Below are 24,552 nucleotides of genomic sequence, written 5' to 3' on the forward strand. Positions count from 1 at the left end.
AGTACAGGCCAGAGTGACTTCCAGACAAACTGCAATCTGAACTTTTATGTAACGGCTCCATGCACATGACAAAGTAAACGCATTACAAAAAGGAGAGAAAGGAGTTTTCTGAAAAAGTGATAAATGTCCTTTGACTACATGGAATAAGACTGGTCATCATACAGGACCTGAGTAAAACTGTCTGCCAGTGGTATTCAGGCAGCTTCCACCCTGGAAACAGTTTATTCTGGAATTTGAATAGCAGAGTAAGCATTAAATGCCAACTATAATCAAGAATATCATGAGCACACTTTACAAACGTTCACAAAAACTGAAACAAACCAGCTCAATCTCTCCCCCTTCTTTCTGTGGTCCTTTTGGTAACTTGCCTCTTTACTTTCTTTTTCTTTTTTTTTTAGTTAAAAGTCATATTCAGAGCATCATGAATTAAAAATTTACAGTGAAAGAAAAAAACAAAAAAAGAAGGCGGCCATGGGGAGGTGGCACACGCCTTTAGTCCCAGCACAGGAGGCAGAGGCAGGCGCACTTCAAGGAGAGCCTGGCCTACAAAGCTAGTTCCAGGACAGCCAAAGCTACAAAGACAAACCCTATCTCCAATACATTTATACACACACACACACTGTAAAAAAACCAAAAAAATTATAGTGGCTTAGGTATGAACTTCAGTGGTAGAACAAACCATTCACATATTCTCAACCATGTAACATGACACTATTTTAAAAACAAAATCAAAGAGAAGATAAAACAAACCCATAAAGTCCTTCTAAGTTCAGCATCAGGGAGTTCCGTTGCAAGCTTCAGATTTTCAAAGCTGATTTTCTCTCTGGGCCTTTGGTTCCATGCAAACAACACAGCCAACTGAAATGTGGTTACTTCCAAATCATACTGACCGACTTCATTCTTAAATGTTATCTGTAATAGATAACAGGGCTTTATGAAGCTTATTGAGTATCTAGTAAAATGTACATGAGATGCTAAGGGGAAAATCAGGTTGCTGCTTTTCTTCCAAGACCCATTCTTCCTTCCTTATAGGTAATAATTTTAGCAGACCTATAATGCCTCTCTCAGCTTCAGTGGGGTCATATGACTTCATTCTATCCAATGTGTTTGAAGTAGAAATGATGGGGAAAATGATTACCTCCTCCTCCTTTCCCTTCCTTTTTGCAGAAGACAGAGTTGGGGATCATATTGGATTCTATGGCCAAGGCCATTGGTTTGATAGGTATTCACTGAAACTTGAAAACCATGTCCCTAAAACTAGGGACAGAGCCACTACTTTTTGTAATAATTTTACTTTTATTTTGCATGTGTGGATGTTTTGCATGCATATATGCCTATACACCACACATGTGCAGTATCTGTAGGACAAAAGAGGCTGATCTCTGGGACTGGAGTAAAAGACAGTTGTGAATCACTGGGAATTGAAATTAGGTCTTTGGGAAAAGCAATAGTGTTCTTAACCACTGAACCATCCCTCCAGCCCTTAGGTAACTCTACCGGCACCCAAACTGATAGCGATCTACTTACAATTCCATTTGACATGAGATGATGCCAATGTAATTTTCTACCACTATGATTTTTTTTGTAAAATTCTTCTACCTCAGGTATCAAATCTTCCAGTTCAGTAGGAAGTGAGACAAAGACTTTCTCAGAGCTTCTAGACCAGGCACCAGCATTCAGAATCTTTATATTAACTGAATCAGCTGCAGGTAAGAAAATCAGAAATTATAAATATTTTGACAGCAAGTTAAATTTTACAGAAAATAAACAAGAATGAAGCTTTAGTTAAAAGGGTACTTTTGTTTTGAGATAAATATTCACACACCTAGCATTCTATTTTGACAAATAGCTATAATATGGATTTTTGTAAAAATCTTTGATATTTACTTTAAATAACTGAAAAAGATATTTTAAGCTTAAAAATACACTTCCATTTAATTATAAATAATACCTGGTAATGCCAACTTGTTATTTTTATGCATTTCCTTAAAAGCTTGGTTCAAGTCTTCAGACACTTTTATATCCTGAAACATTCTAGCGAGCTTGTTCACATAATCTGCTGGCATACCAACTTCCTACAAAAATCAAAGACAGAGAGATAATTAATTATGTAATCTGACATAGTATAAGGAAAAAAACTGTAAAAATTTTTTTTATTTACTGTGCATTGGTGTTTTGCCAGAATGTATGGCTGTCAGGGTGTCGAATCACACTTAACAGTTGTGAGCTGCCTGTGGGTGCTGGAAACTAAAGCTGCCCTTTTGGAAGGAGTGGCTAATGCTCTTAACTGCTGAGATGTCTCTCCAGCCCCAGGAATAGAAAACCTTAGGAATTACCTTGTTATTATTGGAGCTTCGGGGATTGAACCCAGTGCTTGCCCACTGCACGATAAGAAAGTTCTCTAGCACTGAGCTTCATCCCTATCTTAGATGCTTAATAAGAAAATTCTTTATTAGAATATAGTGTAACACCTGTGACATTTGATTCTTAGGTAGTCTTTACTTTGTAAGATTCCAGTATGCATGGATTTCAGTTACTGCAATGTGAATAAAATCAGCTCAACTCCAGTCGACATCTTTAACAGGTCAATCCATAAATCAGGACAAAGATAAACAGAAGGACATCAGTGGTACAGCTCAACCACAGCATCCTCAGGGCCTGGGCCAGGTCACTAACCTGAAAGAATCAACTCCCTATTTATTGGGTGATGGCCTTGTTAGGGTCCTCTAAGCCCCCATTTCCTTGACTCACAGGCATGGACTACCACAACCAGCTTCTTATAAAATTACAGTGGTTGTAATTTATTTTAGCAGTTAGTAGTAGCAAAGACATGGTAAAAAAAAATTGGTGATTTCTTCCTGGATACTATTTAAATTCAGTTAAAATTAATGAAAGTACAACAGTAAAAACAAAGCAGGCTTAAAATTTATTAAGAAAAAACACTTTATTAGACACTCCTAATTTTATATATTTGATTATATATCCTCATAAAATTGAATATAATACTTGACATTAACAATACCATAACATATTATTTTACCATGAAAGTAGATTCATAAAAAACAAGCAGTTAAAAAAAAAAAACAACACCCTACTTTTAGGCAAATGAAATGGCCAATCAAGCAAAGGTGTTTTGTGATGAGCCTGGTCATCTGATCTAATCCCTGGGACACACAAGGTAGAGAAGGTGGGGCTCCTGCAAGCTATCTTTTTATCTCTTATGCCTGCCTGCCCTCCACCCCACCTCAAAAAATGTGAAGAAATTGTTGTACTCACTCTTAGCCACTCTACCATGTTTTCTTCAATCTCACTGTCAGCAGAGATGTCCAATATGAGACGTCGGGTAAGATGAGCTTTGTGATACCTCATAAAGACATCTTTATTTTGTACATATTTAAGTACCAAGAGCTGCACAGAAGACAAAGTTACTTTATATTCTCAGCCATTTCTGTCATGTAGACCTTCCTATATTGCCCCAAAGCCAAGATGCTGAGATTTACAAACACATAAACAGAGGCCTATTAACCTACACATCTAGAATACAAAGTTAGCAAATTTGAGACTGTTTTTTCTTTTCTTTCTTTTTTTTTTTTTTTTTAAAGACAGGACTCTCTAGTCCTGACGTCCTGTAACTCACTCTGTAGAACAGGCTAGGCCTGAATTCAGAGATCCACCTGCGTCCACCTCCTAAGTCCTAGGATTACAGATGTGCAGCACCATGCCTGGCTGTATATTTGAGACTTTAATGAACTAACCTTTTAGTTCCTACTAATTCAAGTTTTTCAGACTTTATATAAATGTGATAATACCTTATAGGAAAACAAGCAGTTATTTCTCAACACAGCTTCTTCTTTTCTTTTGTGACCCAATCCTCTCCCTAGGCCGTTCTGTCTAGATGTTTCTCATTTTACCAACCAGGAGGACTCCAACAAAAAAAAGCAAAGAACTAACTTTCATGCACACTCACTTGTCCCTATCTATCTTGGGCTCTCACAAAAAGGAGTGAAAAGCTCAGCTTGCCTCTTTGTTATTTAACAGAAATAGACTTTAATATAATCACCTAATACATCAAGAAACAAGCCAGGAGTGAGTGTTGTTTCTCCACCACTTAGGAGACAGAGGCAGGTTGATAGTGAGTGTAAGGCCAACCAGCTACATGAATGAGAGAACCATTCCTTTTTTTTTTTAAATTTATTTATTTATTATGTATACAGTGTTCTGCTTGAAGGCCGGAATGGAGTGCCAGATCTCATTAGATGATTGTAAGCCACCATGTGGTTGCAGGGAATTGAACTCAGAACCTCTGGAAGAGCAGCCAGAACTCCTAACTGCTGAGCCATCTCTCTAGCCCGAGAGACTTATTCTTAAAAAACACAAGGCTGCAGATGTAACTGAAGTAGTTTAGTGCCTGTCTAGCATGTATAGGCCCACTTCAATCTCCAACACTGTACGGGGTAAAAGCCCACACTTGGGAAAGGGCATGGACAGGCACACAGTGAGGAATAAATGATATTTCTTTTAGTAAGCTAGTGAATAAAAAATTTTAGGTAAAACTAACCTTATGAAAGTGTGACACGGGGTTGGGGATTTAGCTCAGAGGTAGAGCGCTTGCCTAGCAAGCGTTAAGGCCCTGGGTTCGGTCTTCAACTCCATTAAAAAAAAAGTGTGACACTGTAAAAGTTTATATTTTTTTACAAATAAATGCATATCTTTCTTTATGTAGTGTGCACATGTGTATGATATGGAGGCTAGAGTTTGACATCTGGCACCTGGAACTTCCACTATTTCTCTGCACTTTTTTAAAAAACTTATTTTATCTGTATGGGTATTCCTGCATGTACCACATGCATACAGTGCCTGTGGACAATGTCAGCTCTTTTAGAACTAGAGTTATAGATGTTGAAAATGCATAGTCCTGCAACCCAAACTCTGGTCCTCTGCAAGAGCAGCCTTTCTCTTTACTACTGAGCCATCTCTCCAACCTACCTTACTTTTTGAGACAGGATTTCTCACTGAACATAGACCTTACTAACTCAGCAAAGCTGGCTAGTCAGAAGGCCTTGGAACCCACCTATTTTACACCAAATGATTACCCCCAGTGTTGGGTTACAGTTGCTCATCACCACAATCAGCTTTTGGCTTTTACTTTACATGCACTGTTGCCATGCAGATGCTGGGAATTGAACCCAGGTCCTCTGGAAGAGCAGTCAGTGTTTTAACTACTGAGCCAGCATCTTTCCAGCCCCTCAGTGTTTGGCTTTTGTTACATGAGTGGAGTGCTTGCATAGGACCTTTAATCCTTTAATCCACTGAGCCAAAGTTAAGTTTATTTAAGAACCTAATATAAAGCCGGATGGTGGTGGCACAGGCCTTTAATTCCAACACTCCAGAGGAGGCAGAGACAGGAGGATCTCTGTGACTTAGAGGCCAGCCTGGGCTACAGATTGAGTTCCAGGAGAGGCTCCAAAGCTATATAGAGAAACACTGACTGTCTTGGGGTTGGGAGGAAAGAACCTAAAATATAACAAAATATCTACTCTTCCTTTACAAGAGGACAACACTGCCTTGGAGAAGAATCCTCATGCTCTCCTATTGGCACAGCTAAACCTTTTAGAGAAAAGTAGGCATGCCCATTCCTGAGTGGCACTCTAAAGACAGAAAGAAGCTGGACAGCTCCCAAGAGTTTCTATGTCCCATTTTAATCTTTCAAATATATGCTTCATGTCTTGGGTAACTAAGTATGCCTCAAAGCATGCCTGCTATAGTTCTTTCCAAGTTAGACTCAACTGAGCATGCTCAGGAAGGACTATGCCTTACCATGATGTGCTTTCCTATGTGAATGTATATAGCTCCTCATAAAACATCTCTATCTCCACAATTCCTTTGTTGGAGAAGAACACTGATTTGGATACAACTATTTCTCTTTATCTACTACAGGAAAATAATACTTACTGATTAAAAACTAGATAAGTAAGTAAAAATGTACTTACCACTTCTTTAAGCTTTGCTTCAATCTCCTCAGAGGTTAGTTTTTTGCTTAATGGTGTTTTCCTTAATAACATATCACAGTAATTGGCAAGCAACTCAGGGCACTTTGATTCAGGCTGAGTTTTCAACCCCACTCTAGAAAGCAAAAGCAATATTATGATTGTCTGAGCATCTGCTTCTAAGCTGATTTTTCTTCATCTTCACAACACTGGTCATGATCTGGCGATGAGCTCAGCGAAGACCCAAATAAGAGGACATGTGTTAACAGTGGGCTCACTCTGCTCTGCAGTGGAGGAGTTGATCACTGTAATCAAAGGATCAGCCTATGCTGCAGCTGTGCTAAGGATCAGCCTCTAACTGGTTTACCACCACATTTAAAATGTTAGCCAGGTGGTGGTGGTGCACACCTTTAATTCCAGCACTTGGGAGGCAGAGGCAGATGGATCTCTGTGAGCTCGAGGCCAGCCAAGGCTACACAGAGAAACCATCTCAGAAATGCCCTTCTTTGGTTTCAACTGAAAGCACAGACAGTTCTGTCACTCTGAGCAAGTGTGACCAAAAGTTCTGTTGCCCTATGGCAACAAGACTTCTCAAAAAGCAGGGAAACTCTGGGACCCTGGAGATTCCTTGGTCTGTGAATTTTGTTCGATCCTTTTGCCAAGGCTGCTTCTGTAGCTCTACACTATTAAAACAGCTCTTCCAGCATTCTTGTGATTATTTAAGTTCTTCTCTACCATCAAACATTTCATTGCGTCTTACAGATGAGAGTCCTATATAACATGGATGGTTTACTCTATGTGGTAAATTAATCCTGATTGCCAATGTGATTTCACAGACAAACACCTGTGTTAGTAAAGCACCTTGCTGGATTTGTATGTGAGGTTGTTTCCAGGGAGGGTTAGTCTCTGGTCTCTTCTGTTAGGAATTCAAATTGTGAAGAGACTGTTGGGGGGCGGCCTCACTGGAGGAAGTAGGCAGCAGCTGGGTAGGCGTGGGTATGCTGGCCCTCTCCTGTTAGTGCTGCTCCACTGTTTCCTATTGCCATGATGGAAGGGGCTGTACACCCTCCCTTCCATGAGGGACTGACAAAATATAATAAAGCTTTTTTCCTTTCAAATTATTTATTTTTTATTACTTTTTTCTTTCATTATTTTTGAGACAGGATCTATAAAGTCCAGATTGGCCTCAAACTCAAGATCCTGTAGCCTCAGGAGTTTTAAAATTAAAGGGAACATACAACACACCAAAATGTCTATGAAATTCTGACTTTTAGCTATAAACTATAGAGGATTCTATGCGGTAACTGTATCAATACTTAGAACTACTAGAAGATGATGTGCAGGTAATCAGTAGGCAAAATTCCAAGTTTCCATTTCTCGCTTGATTTTACTAAGCATAAATTCACTTTGCCAACAAGAGGTTTTTTTGTTGTTGTTTTCTGTGTAGCCCTGGCTGTCTTGGAATTGGTTCTATGTAGAGCAGGCTGGTCTCAAACTCACAGAGATCTGCCTGTCTCTACCTCCCTAGTGCTGGGATTAAAGGCATGCACCGCAACTGTCCTATAATTTATTTTCTTTTTAAATTAAAGTTAGTATAGAAAGCAATGTGTTTCTTTTACTTATTTAATGAATCCATTTATTTGTATGGGTGGGTGGGTGTAGGGGTATCTGAAAGTCAGAGGAGACTTTGCAGGAATTAACTCACCTATCATGTGAGCTTCAGGGATTGAACTCAGAACTGGCTGGGCAGCAAACACCTTCCTTAACCAGCTTAGCTATCTTGCAGGCCCACAAATAGGCATCATTGTCATGACACTTGGGATGCATCCTCATCCCTGCTCTTGCTGATTCCCTTCCTTCTCCAGCTAGTCCCCCTGCTCTGCCTTCATGGTATATGCCTTCTCTTACTCATTCACCTATTTCCCTCTGAACTGGAGATCAAAGCCAGGGCATCATTGTTGGGGAACACTATTTTTAGGGGTGTTACTCTTGTTCATGTGGCATTTGTTTAACTCTGTGAAGCTGTGTGACTGTGCCTGTCTAAAACACCTGATATATAATAAAGAACTGAATGGCCAATAGCAAGGCAGGAGAAAGGACAGGTGGGGCTGGCAGACAGAGAGACTATATAGGAGAAAATCTGGGAGGGAAAAAAAGAGAAGCAGCCAGAAAAGGAGGAGGACTCCAGGGGCCAGCCACCCAGCTACACAGCCAAACATGGAGTTAAGGAAAGGTATACAGGAAGAGAGAAAAAATAAAAGCCCAGAGGCAAAAGGTAGATGGGATAATTTAAGAAAAGCTGGCTAGCAACACGCCAAGCTAAAAATAAGTCTTTTATTTATTTGGGAGCTGGATGGCAGGCCCCCAAAAGAGCAAAAACAACCCGGATCTCTGTGAGTTCAAAGCCACACTGGAAACAGACAGGCATGGTGACTCACGCCTTTAATCCCAGGAAGTGATGGCAGAAAGCAAAAAGGTATATAAGGCACGAGGACCAGGAACTAAAAGCTTGTGGCCGGTTAAGCTTTTAGGCTTTTAGCAGCAGATCAGCTGAGATCTATGAGGCTTCCAGTCTGAGGAAACAGGGTCAGCTGAGGAATTGGTGAGGTGAGGAAACTGTGGCTTGCTCTGTTTCTCTGATCATTCAGCATTCACCCCAATACCTGGCTCAGGTTAGTTTTTATTAATAAGACCTTCTCAGATTCATGCTACACAACATATTGTATATGTTTCTATTCTTGTTTACAGTATTTAACAATGTAAGGTAAAATTCTAGTTTTTAAAAGTTGTTACTATAAACTATATAAGATAATCAGGAAACATAGGTTAGTGGTTAGTCATTTATAATGATCAAATTTGAAGATACGTTAGGTATGCTTTCCAGTTTATAGATAGATAGATACATAGATAGATAGATAGATAGATAGATAGATAGATAGATAAATGGTCTCCAAGCTTTCAAAGACCTACAGAATATGAATTCATAATGTTTTGTTACCATAAAATTTATAATGACAATGAGACATATCTATTCCTGGCAGTACCAATTTACTTTCAGAGATAATGGGCAATGAAGAAATTCCTTTCATTGTGGCAAGACTAGCCACTGGGCAAAGAAATTGCTCTTGCCTTTGACTGCTGACAATGTGCTGTGCAGACTGGACATGCAGGACACATAGTAAAAAGACTTTTAAACTTTGCCAAAACAAGGCAGGACAGTCCTCAAAACTCCTGCTTCACAGAAGAAGAGTCTGCCAGATATTCTGAAGGAGGAAAGTGACTGATGAACTTTGTCAATACAAAGCAAGAAAATCTTTCAAATTTCTTGTTTCACTGAAAAGTCTGCCTGATACTCTAGGCTTGTAGGCTGAAGATGGATGTCCCAACACTGCAGAGGAACTCTGGGTGAATGTCCAGGCAATCAGATGTCTCTGTCATTGCTAGAGTTTTAGAAGTTGTTTCCAATGCACTTTTTGTTTACTCATATTTGGTAGACAAATGTTCTTCCAAGGAGATCATGTGTTAAAAATGGTAATGCAAAATTTATATTAAAATTCACTTCCCCTTTAATATCATTATTTCAAAATACTAAAATACTTTTAGTTACTAATAAAGAAAAACCAGGCAGAGATTCTAAAGACTCAGAACAAAATGTATTTTACAACTCCCAAAACATTCAATTATTTTGGTAAAAGGAGATTAAAAAAAATCCTAAATTAAAGAGTTTTAATAGCAAATATTCTATGAAAAACAAAAGCCAACCCAAGCCAGGTAAGCAAATACAGCACTTCAGAGCTGGAATCAAGAGGCTCTGTAGCCAAACTTTCTTAAAATTCAAAGATTAAGCCAACTGTGATGGCACATGCCTTTAATCCTGGTAGAAGAATGTCTTCTGACTTCCATGGATACGAGGCATACACATCATGGTATTCTTATATACATGCGTGCAAACACTCATACACATAAAAAAGTTAAAACAAACAAGGGCAAAGGATGTAGCTCAGTTGGTAGAGTATTCACTTATATAAAAAACCTTGGGTTCAATTCCCAGCACTGAATAAACCAGGCTTGGTGCATTGAACCTGTAATTCCAGCACACAGGAGAAGAGACATGAAGATAAGTAGTCTTTTAAGCTCCTCCTTGGCTATATAGAGGATGAGAGCATCCTGGGTCAGAGACGTTGTCTCAAAAACAAAACAATACCAACAATTAGAACTTAAAAGCAAACGCAAGAAAAGCCCAATCTTAATAGGGAAACAAGGCACCTTGCTCCCCAGTAACCCAGTAATGTGTAACATAGTCCCACAAAGAATTATTTTTTTAAAAATAGTTTAAAAGCTTACCCTTTCTGCTTCAAAGGTAATTCAAGTTTAAATATGGTAGCATCATTAACAACTGCTTTATATGCCTGTAAGAAGAACCCAATTTGAAACAGAATGACATTTAATATTTAAAAAATACAAATTACATGTTCAAAGAAACAAATTAATATGAACCACGTGTTTTCTCAGGTTTATTGTTGTGGTGAATGAAGCTGTTAAATTTAGTATACACTCTATTGAGTTATATCTCCAGCTCAACTTTTATTTTTACAGTATATCTGGACACAGTACTTTCAAAAATTATTACAGGGGTGGGAGTAGGCAAAGACAGTCCATGTGTGCTGTGGTGGTGGGCTCTCCTCTACTTTTAAGAGTTCTAGAGGGGGCTGGAGAGATGGCTCAGAGGTTAAGAGCACTGATTGTTCTTCCAGAGGTCCTGAGTTCAATTCCCAGCACCTACATGGTGGCTCACAACTATATGTAATGAGATCTGGTGCCCTCTTCTGGCCTGCAGTCATACATGCTGCATACATAATAAATAAACAAACAAACAAATAAATAAAAAGAGTTCTAGAGAAAAAATCCGGCCAACATTTCCTTCCCAGGGTCCATTTCCATCTAGCAAATGGTATGTTCTCCAATTTCACTGAGAAAACTGAAACATCAGAAAATGCAATACAAATGCTCCCATGGAAAGCAAAGACAACTGTAAAGCAACTCTAACAGGAGCTCCAAAGGATGGAGGATGGAAGCATTAACACTGGGCCACATACGTGGTCCAACAGGTAAAGGCAGTTGCTAAGCCTCATACCCTCATTTCGAGAGAACCACCTTATGGAAGTTGTCCGTTGACTTCTCTGCACACATATGGTTTGGCATGCACACCCTCATACCCCACAAAAATCAATAAATAAAAGTATCGACTCTCCTTGGGATGAGCTCTAGAGAGCAGCGGGGTAAAGCAGGGAAGGTCTCAAAAGGAGAATGAATAACCTTCAAAACAAAAGGGTAGCATGCATGGAAAAACTAAGGCGAGCAGCTTCCTGTTGGAATCACAGTTCACAAGTGTATTTGAGGCTTACTGAAAGAAATACTAAACCTGATGTAATAAATAAACATAGTTTTCAGCTTAGCATTATGACAGTGCTCATCAAGTAGACTGTAATAGTGGCACCTTGTACACAAAATGTTTACAGAGAAATATTACCTTATCTCTGGCAGTAAGGAAACGAGGATCATCTTGAAAAGCTTCTTTGACAAGTTTACTGAATCTATTAAACAGAGTAAGTAATTGCTCCACATACTTCTCAGAGTCCTGGGGGGAAAATGTTTTGCATTTTAGCTTTTAAGAGGAAAAAATATAGCCGGGCAGTGGTGGCACATGCCTTTAATCCCAGCACTCGGGAGGCAGAGCCACCAGGTGGATCTCTGTGAGTTTGAGGCCGGCCTGGGCTACCAAGTGAGTTCCAGGAAAATCGCAAAGCTATACAGAGAGACCCTGTCTCGAACAACCAAAAAAAAAAAAAAAAGGAAAAAAATATGAAACAATAAAGTACTATTCTAACAAAGACTAAAGCTTTAAAATTGGAGAGTATTTTTCTTGAAGGTAAAACTGAATGATATTCCAAATTATTCTTTTATTGTTTCAGTCACATCTTTAGATGTGACTTGGGATGTACATGAATTACTGCCAAAGGAGGAACTTACAGTGGTGATGGTTTCAGCAGCTGCCACCATGTCTGCCAGGCCAGCACTGATGATATGCTCCTCCAAATCCTTCAACATTGGCTCTATCCCATTAGGGACTTTGTCCATCAAAGAAAACATCAAATGTAACTCTGAAAGGACACAACACACTCATGTAATTACTTTATCCAGTACATTAAATTTCTTTCTTAATTAATTAATGTCCATGGACTTTTTTTTTTTTCTTTCTGTGAAGGGATCTCACTAGGTAGGCCTGGCTGGCCTAGAACTCACTATATACAGCAGGCTAACCTCAAACTCAAACAGAAATCTGCCTACTGCTGCTTCCCAGTGTATGAGGAACTACAAGCAGCTATGTTTTCAGAAGTAAGATCCCAAAGAAATGCTACTTGTGAGTTTGAAAAACACTATGAATATCCTGTGGCTATAATTTGTTTAGAAATTGAAAGGTTTTCTTTTAAAAATCTAGTTAAAAGTGATTTTTATTGCCAAGGAAACACCACTGGACCTCCAATAAGGTGAAATGTTTTGTTCAAAAACAAAACTTAAAAAATTGTTGGGGGTAGAGGCAGATAGGAAAACTGATATTTCATGGACACTCTAGGCTAAAGCAGGTTCTAGGGTACCATGAGTTACAAAGTAAGATCATATATCTTGGGGGGGAGGGAGAATACAAATTTATACAGAAGACTACTACATTTCATAAAAAGTAAGTACATGTTCAAAGTAAAGGACAAGGATTATATAAAGTTGTATTAGAATTAACATAAAACTGTATTTATAAAATCTACAAAATATTTAACTAATGTTCACAAAGCCTTACATCATGGTACTGATCACTAAATGAACTGTTTTGTAGAATTCAGTATGGGTCAGATGTAACTGTTTAGATTGGCACTATGTCTACAAACTCAGTATACACAGAAGAGCTCAAAGTCATTCTCAGCTACATGGCAGTTCCGACTCAAAAGCCAAATTCTAAGATTAAGTGAGTTGAGATACATCCTTTAAAAGTAGCTACAGACTACACTTCAGAAATAGACACATTACAATCTGGACAATACAAATAAAAATTTCATAGTGGTTTCTTCAAGGAAGTAAAGCTATAATTATTTTCATGTTTATTATATACCTGCTACTTCTCAAAACACAGTATAATTAAGAAAACATTAATGTTTTATGTGGAAAAAGAATAAACATTGGGGGGGGGGTTGTGTTGTTTTGTTTTGTGTTTATTTTTTGGTTGTCTGTTTTAGTTTTTGAGACAGAGTTCTTCTATGTAGCCCTGGCTATCCTGGAACTTACTCTGTAGATCAGGCTGTCCTTGAAATCAGAGAAAAATTATTTTTCTTAGTATCTGTGTGTGTGTGTGTGAGTGAGAGAGAGAGAGAGAGAGAGAGAGAGAGTGCAAACCCTAAACATGTGAACATCAGATGACAATTTGTGGGAGTCAGTCCTTTCCTTCCAACATCTGTGCTTGGGAGGCTGAACTCAGTCATCAAGCCATCTTTATCATTTTCTACAACGATTCACCAAATTTCTACACAAAAGCCAAATAATACTGGGTTCTATTCTTTTTGGGGGAAGAGGGGCAGTTGGAGACAGGGTTTCTCTGTGTAATGGCTCTGGCTGTCCTGGAACTTGCTCTCTAGACCAGGACTCATGGAGATCCACCTGCTTCTGCCTCCCAAGTGCTAGGATTAAAGGCATGCACTTGACAGCTCAGTTCTAGTCTATACCGTGTTTCTACAATTTATACTAGCCTTTAAAAGTACAGTTTGACTTTCAAAGAAGACAAAAGCCTTCCAAAACAAGTAAGTGTTAGTACATACAGAAGGAAAGTCACCCCAGTCTATAAGAATGACCCAACAGCAATTAATTAGGTGATTTGCTTAAGATACTCTCTTGTATCTTAAGCATAACATAAGGTTATGTCTCTATGTGAGATTTTACCTACTTTCAGTTTCATTTCGTTTGATCATGCCTTGGCATTCTGCTAAAATAGTCTCTTTAAAGGAGGTCACCAGTGCATTTACACAGCATTCCATGAGCTGTAAAAACAGCAAAAACAATTAACAGCAATAAGCTTTACTCACCAATCAAATCACACTGGTTCAACAGTAGAAAAGTAAGTACATTGGAAGTACACTCTACCTACCTTCATGCAGGTTTACTGTTAATGTATGTATAAATAAACAAACCATACTACTTTACCAAAGGAAAGGAAAAAACTACAGAACTTAGGTTCTCTTAAAATTTAATCCTCCAAAAGAGAGAAAGTGTAGTAGAATATTTTAAGGTGTTATTTTTGTTTATGTTGCATTTGTTTAACTCTGTGAAGCTGTGTTATTGTGCATGTCTAAAACACCTGATGGTCTAATAACCAACTGGTCTAAAAAAGCAAGGCAGGGGTAAGGATAGGCAGGGCCAGAGTATAAATAGAAGGAGAAATCTGGAAGAGGAGGGGGAGAGCTAGGAGCCAGAGATGGAGGACTCCAGGGGCCAGCCACCCAACTACACAGCAAGCCATGGGGTAGGAGTAAGTTACAGAAGTAAGAGAACAGGAAAAGCCCAAAGGCAAAAGGTAGATGGGATAATTTAAGTTAAGGAAAGCAGGCTAGAAACTAAGCCAAACTAAGGCTGAGCATTCATAATAAGTATAAGCCTCTGTGATTTATTTGGGAGCTGGGTGGCAGGCCCCCCAAAAAAGAGCCAAAAAACAACCAACAAGAAAGAAAATTAAAAATATACAAAATCCATTACAAGGTGAACTTTGGCTAACTCTCATAGCTGGTGAAATCTATGTTAGAATTGTGATTGTCCATATAATTCAGTAACTACTAGCACATTCTACAACAACTGCTGTGTGATGTCTAGAGGACATGACATAGCCTGTGCCTGTTCTAGAAGAGGTGATTAACCAAGAGGCAGAGAGTTAAACTAATCATCTGCTAAGATGCCTTCTAAAGTCTTATTTCCCCACCGGACTGGAAAGATGGCTCAGCAGTTAAAAAGGTACTTGTTATTGTTGCTGAGGCCCAGGGTTCAAGTCTCAGCACCCACACAGGGCTACAATAGAGTATCTGATAGCCTCTTCTGGGATCTCAGGCACTGCACACACACAGTGCACAAACATGCACACAGGCAAAAGACCCATACCTGACACCCTTACCCTTGGTGCCAGAGATAGAATCCAAGGCTTTTCTCAAGTTAGGCAAGGGCTCTATCACTGAGCTATATGCACAAACCCTTTTTCCTTATTTGAGACAGGCTCTGACTATATAAACCTAGCTGGCCTGGAACTCACAGAGATCCACCTGTCCCTTAGGTACTAGGATCAAAAAAAAAAAAAAAAAAAAAAAAAAAAGTGTTTGCAACCATACCCAGCACCGGCCTTAAATTGGATTTTGAAAAATAAGTAGTCCTAAAATGGACTATGCCTTCTAGGATAATAAAGTAGACACAATAAAGAAAGGAAGAAGAGGATAGAAAAGTGAGGTGGATGCAGGAAGAAAAGCTACGGTTTATGGTTTTTACACATAATTAGGAGAGGAAAAATCAAGGAAATTTTAAAAAGCATAAGATAATGAGAGTCTCTTTCTTTCGAGGGACCATTAAAGACCAGTGCAATGGCAACAAAAAGGAGATATGGAGTGGCCAAAGGTTGGTGAAAAAGCTGTGGAAATATGACATCAAGGGAAAAGGGTCATGGGTTAAAGAAGACCATCAGGAAAATCTCCTTCAGGACAAACAATTTATACCATCTACTCCCTCACTGCCAAGAAGAAATTGACTCCTCACAAGAGGATCAAGCAAAGTAAAATGTGATGTGTGATTCCAGCACCCAAGATACTTAAGCAGGAGACCACTGAGTTCTAGCCTACCCCCAGTTTACAAATAGAGACCCTGTCAATCAAATAAAGATTGTGAGGGCTGCAGTGATGGCTCAGTGGTTAAGAGCACCGACTGCTCTTCCAGGGGTCCTGAGTTCAATTCCTAGCAACCACATGGTGGCTCACAACCACTTGAAATTAGATCTGGTGCCCTCTTCTGGCCTGCAAGGACACATGCAGACAGAACACTGTATACATAATAAATAAATAAACCTTTAAAAAAAAAAAAAAGATTGTGAGCACAGAAGCAAAATACACTAAGGATAGTATATCTCTTTTGAAAAACTTAAAACAGACCATTATCTATACTAAACAAGAAAGGAATTATATGTCTTAAAAATTATTCTGCGCCCGGCGGTTGGTGGTGCACGCCTTTAACCCCAGTACTCAGGAGGCAGAGCCAGGCGAATCTCTGTGAGTTCAAGGCTGGCCTGGGCTACCAAGTGAGTTCCAGGAAAGGCACAAAGCTATACAGAGAAACCCTGTCTCAAAAAACAAAAAACAAACAAACAAAATTATTCTGTCCAAAATTCTCCTTGGAATTGACATAATGTTGGTAATCACTGAATATGAATTAGGTATTCAGGTATTCATATTTGTCATTATTGTCCAAGCACTTGCGAGGCTTAAGTAGGAGGATCCTGAATTCCTACTTCTTAGAGGTATTCTAACAAAAAGCTTTTTGTTAAGTCTCAACTACACTAATGACTGTCTATCACATTTCTTGCATTCAAAAATAATACACACATGGTTAACAACTTCTTGCCCAATATGGTGGGAAGTTCTGCCCCAAATGCTGAGTGATGTCACTATACCATGGGACCTGAGTATGCCCATTCAACATCCTCCTCTTTAAAGATTAATTGATTAATTAATTAATTAATTAATTAAGGTTATGCTATATGTCTGAGTGTTTTTCTGCACGTATGTACATACACTGCATGCATGGTTGGTGCCTGCAGAGGCTAGAAGAGGGCACTGGGCCCCCCTAGAACTGGAATTACAGATGGTTGTGTGCCATCCAAGATGTTGCTAGGGACCAAACATGGATGGGCCCTCTGCAAGAATAATCAGTGCTCCTTACTGCTGAACCATCTCTTTCCAGACCTACAACACTTACCTACCCCAATGAAATCCAACTAAAACCAGGTAAGTTAACCATACAGCACTAACAGAAAAACAAAAATTCTACATTGCACGAACATTTCCTCCACAAGAACAGTAAGTCCTATCATCTGCTGAGCCATCTCTCCAGCATCCCAGTGAAGTTTATTTTTTTAATCATTATATTTATTTTATGTGCATAGGTGTTTTGCCTCCAGGTATATCTCTGCACCATGTGTGCGCAGTTCCTGCAGGACAAAAGAGAGTACTGGGATTCCCTGGCACTACAGTTACTGATAGTTATAAGCCACCATGGGGGTGCTGAGAATCAAACTCAACACTCTAGAAGAGCAACTGGAGCTCTTAACTGCTGAGCCATCTCTCCAGCACCACCCACAATAATTTGTAGATACACATACAAACCTTGAAAATGTATTAGAGTGGGAAACTGAAAATTAAAAAACAATAAAATTTAGGTCTATAGAAATGGATCAGAATAAGATCCATAACAATTCAGGTTAGTTTGGAATACTACAGCAATTTGTATATGGGTTATACCCTTTCTTCAACAGTCTCTTTTCAGGGAGATTCCATCTTAACAGAGTGCAAAGCATGAAGAAGGATATATTTGTAGGATGATAAAAAGAAATAGGCATTAAGGCTATCCCAGAAAACCCTTCTTATAAGAAACTATAAAGAATGAAAAACTGGTTCAATAGAAAAGTGGGTAGCTATATGTTACAGAACCATGGAAGTCAACATGTATGTACAACATCATAAACTTTTAAATGCTAGAGTACAGGAAGAGAAGAGAGTAGGGAGGTAGGAAAGAAGTAAAGAAGGGCTGGAGAGACGGCTCAGACGTTAGGAGTAGTTAGTGCTGCTCTTCCATAAGTCCTGAGTTCAGTTACTGCACCCACATGGTGGCTCACAACCATCTAGAATGAGATCTGGTGCCCTCTTTTGGTGAGCGGGGATACACGCAGGCAGAACACTATTCGTAATAAATAAAATACATTTTTTTAGCTTTTGGAGCCTGTCCTAGACTAGCTCCGTAGACCAGGCTGGCCTCAAACTCACAGAGATCTACCTGCCTCTGCCTCCCGAGTGCTGGGATTACAGGCATGCGCCATCACTGCCCGGCAATTTTTTTTAAAAAAGGAGGAAAAGAAAAGAAATGAAGCAAATGAGTACGATAAAATGAAACGTAGAATCTGGAGGTAGAGCATTCACTAATGACATTACTTCTCAATGAACAAAACAGAGGGCCCGGCTCAGTGACAGTGTTTGCCTAGCATGCATGAGGGCATAGGTTTGCTCTTCAGCACCTCTAGAAAATAGCAACAAAAGGTGTGTGAGAGGTTAGAGGTGCTACAGAGCCTGGTGCTTGAGTTTGGTCCTTGGACCTCATATGGCAGAAAAAGAACCAACTTCTGCAAGCTATCCGGACCTCCACATGCATGCTGTGTGGCACATGTGCTCCTACACATAGACACACATAAAAATAAACATAAAGAGAAGAATTAACTATATTACATGAAAAGGTTTTTTGCCCTGATTATGGTAAAGATCCTATCTATCAAAAAATTCATTTAGAAAGCCATTTACACCAGGCCAAAAAAAAAGAGACTCCTAGATTTCTTTTCTTGCTTTAAATGAGTCTCATACTGTACCAAGAAATTCAGATTGAGAGACCATTTAGACCTTTTATATTTCTTCTCTACCATCTACCAAAGTACTGTATACATAGTTGATCCTAAATACATAATTACTATGTGAAAAGCATCCTGAATGGAAAGGACAGTAATAAACCATCTCTCTCACCGTGGATTCCCTTTCTGTCTCCATTTGCCAGCTTCCATGAAGAAAAAAACTTTGTCAAATGCCATCAACTCTGTATTTGTCTCCCTGAGATGAGCACAAGTTCTAAATCCATAGCAATCTCTCCCAAGGGGGCCTCAAGGTGAAACACTTGATCAATGTGCTTAATGTTGCACCCTCTGCTACACCACAACTAAACCCTTCGAGGTAAGGCTTCCATGAGCTAAGCAGACACTTGAAAAGCCCTACCGACGGGATGCATTTAAGGGTCTGTGGAGTGAAAGATGAGACAGAAGGGCTAAGTGATAGGGTAGGTCTTTCTTTTAAAGGAATTCTTTTGTGTGTGTGTGTGTAGCTGAGGATCGAACCCAGAGCCTTGCGCTTGCTAGGCAAGCACTCTACCACTAAGCTAAATCCCCAACCCCTTAAAGGAATTCTTTTAATTGCAAAATTAATTCTACTCCATAACAATTTGTTTTGCCTCAGTTGTATCTTAAGAGTTAAATAACTTTTAGTTTAAGTTTTCCTTACTTAAATTTTTGAAATAAATATTTAGTGGGGGGAGGCAGCACATGAGTGAGGTCAAAGGACAACTTGGAGGAGGCAAGTTCTCTCCTTCTATCATGTGGGTCCTGAGGACTGAATTCAAGTCAGTCAGCTACTGGCCAGCCCAGGATTCTGTTTTAACAGTACCAGCAAAGTCCCTCACCAAACAAGGACATTTTTAATGGATTCGTGAGTTAATTCATTGTATGTATGACAAGCTCTTTTCAAAATTAATTCTCAAAACAATTCTCTTTGCTTCTCCAGCTTAAGATCTTTTCCACCATGGTAACTAATGGCATCTGCTTCATTTCTAAACAACACAACCACAATCTTCATTAATGTTCATCAATATGTTCTTTCTGTGTGGGGATTTTGGGGGGTACAGATCAAATCTGGGCCTTTTTTTTTTTCTTTCGAGAGAGGGTTTTTCTGTGTAACAGCCCTAGCTGTCCTGGAACTCACTCTGTAGACCAGGCTGGCCTTGAACTCCCATGTGCAGGGATTAAAGGCATGCACCACCACCACCTGGCTAACCCAGGGACTTTAACATACTGACATACTGAAGGTCAAGGTGTATTTAATAATTTATAAATTACAGTATTTGCCTATTTGTTTTTTTTATTTTTATTTTTTTAGGGGTGTGTGTGTGTGTGTGTGTGTGTGTCTGTGTATATGTGTGGAAATCAGAGGACAACTTTCAGAAGTCAGTTCTCATCTTCTACCTGGTTAAGGTAGAAACACTTGTTTGTGTCCATACATTGTACTCCAGGCTAGCTGGCCCTAAAGCTTCCTAGGGACTCTCCTGCTTCTGTCTCCCATCAATGTCTTCGGAGTGGTGGGGGTAGAGATGAGTGACACTGAACCTGGCATTTTACATGGATTTTGGAAAATGAACCCAGATCATGAAACCTTCGTTCATTTGAACCAGCAGGGAGTCATTTCCCTGGCTTTACACTTAGTCGTTCATTTGAACTAACAGGGAGTCATTTCCCTGGCTTTACCCTTAGTTGTTCATGTGAACTAACAGGGAGTCATTTCCCTGGCTTTACACTTAGTCGTTCTGCAACCGCACAACTCACTTGTGCTCACTGAGCCACCCCACCAGGCCATGAGGGTAAGTCTGATCATGGCTCACCTATTCAACGGCCCTTTCTTCTGAGTAAGGCCAAGCCTGGCTACAAATTTCTATTAAAAATTTCCATAAACAACCATTGAATTAAGTTATAGCTCAACTTTTCACCTTTTCATTGTATCAAAATTACTTTAACTACAAAAATCCATATAATACAAATCATGAACACACACGCAGCCTTCTCCAAGAAAAAACAGGGTGAAAGATTCTCCTCAGTGCGATATCTGTTCCAAGAGTAAAACTAGCACGACTATCGATTAAGGTGCAAGGATTCAAAAGATCAGGAGTAAAACCCCACCAATAAGCCTTTTTAGACATGTGCAGAAAATGTGTTTTTTATACAAATAAACTACTTAAGGAGCATGACTGAAGATTAAATACTGTACATTACACACAATAAAGACTAGAAAGTTCAGAAAAAGATACCTTTGCAGATGTATTTTTCTCACTGGAGAAGAGTATTCTAACCAATTACCAACACTAGTTAAAGACATAACAAAGAGAAGTGGGAAACTGGAGAGATGGCTCAGCAGTCGTGAGCACTGTCTGCTCTTCCACAGAGTTCAAGCTTGATTCCCAGCATCGCACGCATGCTGACTCACAACCACCCCAACTCTAGTTCCAGGAGTCCATGACCTTCTTCTAACATCCCCAGGTACCATATACACAGTACACACACAGACACACAGGCAAACCACTCAAACATAAGATGATAATAATAATAAAAATGAACCAGGTGATGTCGTGAGTGTCTGCATTTGTCATTCCTGTGGTCCATGACTTTAGACAATCCCAGACAGTACACAATCACATTACTTACTGCTTCAACAGAGTTACATTCTCGTCTTGTTTCTAAGTAACGGAGTGCTCTTTTTTCTTCTTCTTTTAATTTAGCATCTGCCTGTCCAGAAGCAAAATAGCAATCATTTTAAGAATATCAGGAGCCTAGCTGAAATTATGAAACGCACTGAATTCTGACTTACATATTTCATGTAATTCTGCACACCATTTTGCTGTAAATATGAGGGTGCCTGTGTTCTATAAAATCTCTCTGTTGAATCTGAGTATGCCTTTTCAAAATTATCCCTGTAGATCTTAAGCTTGTCCTCAGGATTAGAACAAAGGTTAACTGAAACACAAAATATAAAGTTGTTTTAATTATTTGACTATGAAAGATGAGTAACAAACATACTGAGGTGTGATTATGAGTCTAGAAACGTTCCAAAGATCATAGCACATGGTAGTACAGTAACAAATATTATAGTCATGTGGAATATTATTTTTTAAAGAGCCTGCCTTCTAAACTGATGATCAAGAAGCCATCCACAGAACAGATGGCATTTTAATGGACTCTTCAGGAATAAAAAGGATTTCCAAAGTTAGGCTAAGAAGCACAAAAGCACAAGTGTACTGACCACACTGCCTAATAGGATGATGAGGGAAGGGCAGTACGGAGAGCCTCAACTGTGAATTTACATGAGCTACCCTAAAAGGTAAGAAGTAGAGGACTGACGGGATGGCTCAGAGGAAGGCATTTGCTCCGAAGCCTCACGGCTTGAATTCAGTCCCTGACACCCACATGGCAGGAAGAACTGACTCCTACAAGTTATTCTCTGACCTACGTACATGTCCACACACAAGCAAATAAAAACAAAATAAAATTGGGGAAAAAATGCTAGGGCTCTATATAGTTCACTAGCACAGGGAAGGCATGCATGTATGAGGCCCTAGGTTTAACTTCCAGCGTGGAAAAAAAATTACTTTTAAGATCTTTCAAAGCCGGGCATCAATGGCGCACGCCTTTAATCCCAGCACTTGGGAGGCAGAGCCAGGTGGATCTGTGAGTTCGAGGCCAGCCTGGTCTACAGAGCAAGATCCAGGACAGGCATAAAGCTACACAGAGAAACCCTGTCTCGAAAAACCAAAACCAAACAAACAAAAAACATTTGTTCAAAAGTCTAGATGTAGAATTTTTTTTCCAGAGCTGAGGACCGGACCCAGGGCCTTAAGCGCTCTCTCTACCACTGAGCTAACCCCCCAACCCTAGATGTAGAATTTAAAGAGGTCTAAACCAGTGGCAGATGAAATGAAAAGGAACAATTTCAAAGACAATACTAAAGAAAATCTAAAGGCTTAACTAAAACACAGCAACAACAGGGGAAAACCATTTAAAAAATGACTAAACTATCCTTTATTGAGGCTAATTTCATGTGGAATATACTACGTTCAGTAAAACAAAGCATCAGTAAGACACTTAAGCAAATTTCTCTAGGAAGGCACAATTACTATGAGTAACTAAATGTGAGGACACACCCTAGTCTGGAAATCAGGACGGCCTCCATGAGAAAATGAAGAATGAATTTGAAGGTGAGGAGGCACTGCTAAGTCAGAGGAAAGAAAGTATCTGATGGACTAGGACAGATGCTGTCATTGTTAGTAGCTTGGAAGGCAGCGAATACACACAGAAAAGTAACTTCTGAAAACATCGACACAAAACAATGTTATCTTTTATGGGCTGTAGGTTACAATTATACTTCTCTAGTAGTTTAGGAACCACAAAGTTTTTAGCCAAGAAGTCAGTGATGAGGAAATGACAGAATGAATTTGGATTTAGCAGGTTTCTTTGACACAGAGTAATTACAATTTGTGTACTGTTAAAATAAAAGGAGTCCCCGGGAGGCTGGCAGAGCTATCTATACTGTGTGTGATGAGGAAGGCTGAGGACATACCGTAGGACTCTCGCACCCCTATGACCAGCTGGGAATCGAAGGCTTCCCCCAATCTCTCAGCATGCACCAGCTTCATGGCACTATCCTGAAGTCTGTTTTTTATATTTGAAAAAATTGACTCATTCCATGTATCAAGCATGAGCTGGGAAAGGAAGAAAATATAGCATCATTTTTGGTTACTGACATGTCAAGCATCACACACAAGTTTCAGGACAAATGGTAGAAAAGCATTTCTTATTACTAGGTCTGCATTGTTGAGTGCTGTAGAAGTCACCATTCAGCATAACAGTAAAGAACTGGGACTGGCACACTGATACACACCTTTAATCTGAGCACCCAGAGGCAGAGGCAGGCAGGTCTCTGTGAGTTCGAGGGTAGCCTGGTCTACAGAGTGAGTTTCAGGACAGCCAGAACTACAAAGAGAAACCATCTGAAAAACACAAACAAACAAAAGAACTATTGCTTCAGAATGGAATTCAGATTCCAGCTCTAAACTGTTTAGAATGTTCACATGCATGCCTGTGCAAACCATCTTAATAAAAATATGTGCACATCTACCTACTAGTTGTCTATCAAAATTATAGAAAATAAAGTACACACTAGCAAATAAAGATCGATGTTCCCAGTAACTTTGTCAGACATTTACTAGGGACAGTAAGAACTGTACTAAGAAGGGTTAACAATTCTGTACTTCTCTTCATGTCCTGCGACTGCACTATGTAATGGCCACAGTCCTGAAGGAGCAACTACAACGATCTCCTCTTTAGATGTGAGAGCTGGGGGCAGCACTAACATGCTCACATCTGAATATAACAAATATGGTCCAAGAAATGATGCTCATTTTACTCAGTAAGTTTCACAACAAATTAACAAAATGGTAATAATGAAAGAAATACCAACAACCAAAAGAGGATAAGATAATGGAGCTACAAGTTAAATAGCATCTTCAAAGGTTTTTGCCTTTAAAGAGAAAATGTTTCAATTTGCAGCTATTTCTAGCACTGAAAAACCATGTACATTTAATTTTACAGTACTCCCATATAGAGCAAATCCTAAGAGTAGGATGGGATGGTAATGCCCAGACCACACAACCATCACAGTAGACAATACTTGAAGTTCAAAGGCAGTCTTCCCCTTTCACTGAGGCTGTAGCTCAGTGGTAGTGCTTCTGTGGCGTGTGTACACAACAGACACTCTACTTCCATTCATTACTCACTGGTGGGAGAGCAGCTGGCAAATGAGCAGGACGATAAAAAAAAACCAATTTAGAGGTGGAAGGAAGCTGGGACACTCAGGGAGAGTCTTTGTCC

The 24,552-nt window shown here is 39.4% G+C and overlaps 1 protein-coding gene across 1 annotated transcript in view; it reads right to left on the bottom strand.

The window, feature by feature from the left end:
* Positions 1–24,552, bottom strand: part of Cul5 (cullin 5) — a 45,016-nt gene that overhangs the window by 7,484 nt on the left and 12,980 nt on the right. Inside the window, exons 5-16 of the mRNA XM_036192906.1 lie at positions 23,243–23,384; positions 21,497–21,642; positions 21,334–21,414; positions 13,975–14,068; positions 12,018–12,148; positions 11,518–11,625; positions 10,332–10,396; positions 5,991–6,123; positions 3,277–3,408; positions 1,952–2,075; positions 1,528–1,703; positions 751–912 (exon numbers count right to left, since the gene is read on the bottom strand). Of these exons, the coding sequence (XP_036048799.1) occupies positions 751–912; positions 1,528–1,703; positions 1,952–2,075; positions 3,277–3,408; positions 5,991–6,123; positions 10,332–10,396; positions 11,518–11,625; positions 12,018–12,148; positions 13,975–14,068; positions 21,334–21,414; positions 21,497–21,642; positions 23,243–23,384 (1,494 nt within the window). The remainder of the gene's footprint in view (positions 1–750; positions 913–1,527; positions 1,704–1,951; positions 2,076–3,276; positions 3,409–5,990; positions 6,124–10,331; positions 10,397–11,517; positions 11,626–12,017; positions 12,149–13,974; positions 14,069–21,333; positions 21,415–21,496; positions 21,643–23,242; positions 23,385–24,552) is intronic.

This window comes from Onychomys torridus, chromosome 7, assembly GCF_903995425.1.
Source record: "Onychomys torridus chromosome 7, mOncTor1.1, whole genome shotgun sequence".
Taxonomy (NCBI): domain Eukaryota; kingdom Metazoa; phylum Chordata; class Mammalia; order Rodentia; family Cricetidae; genus Onychomys; species Onychomys torridus.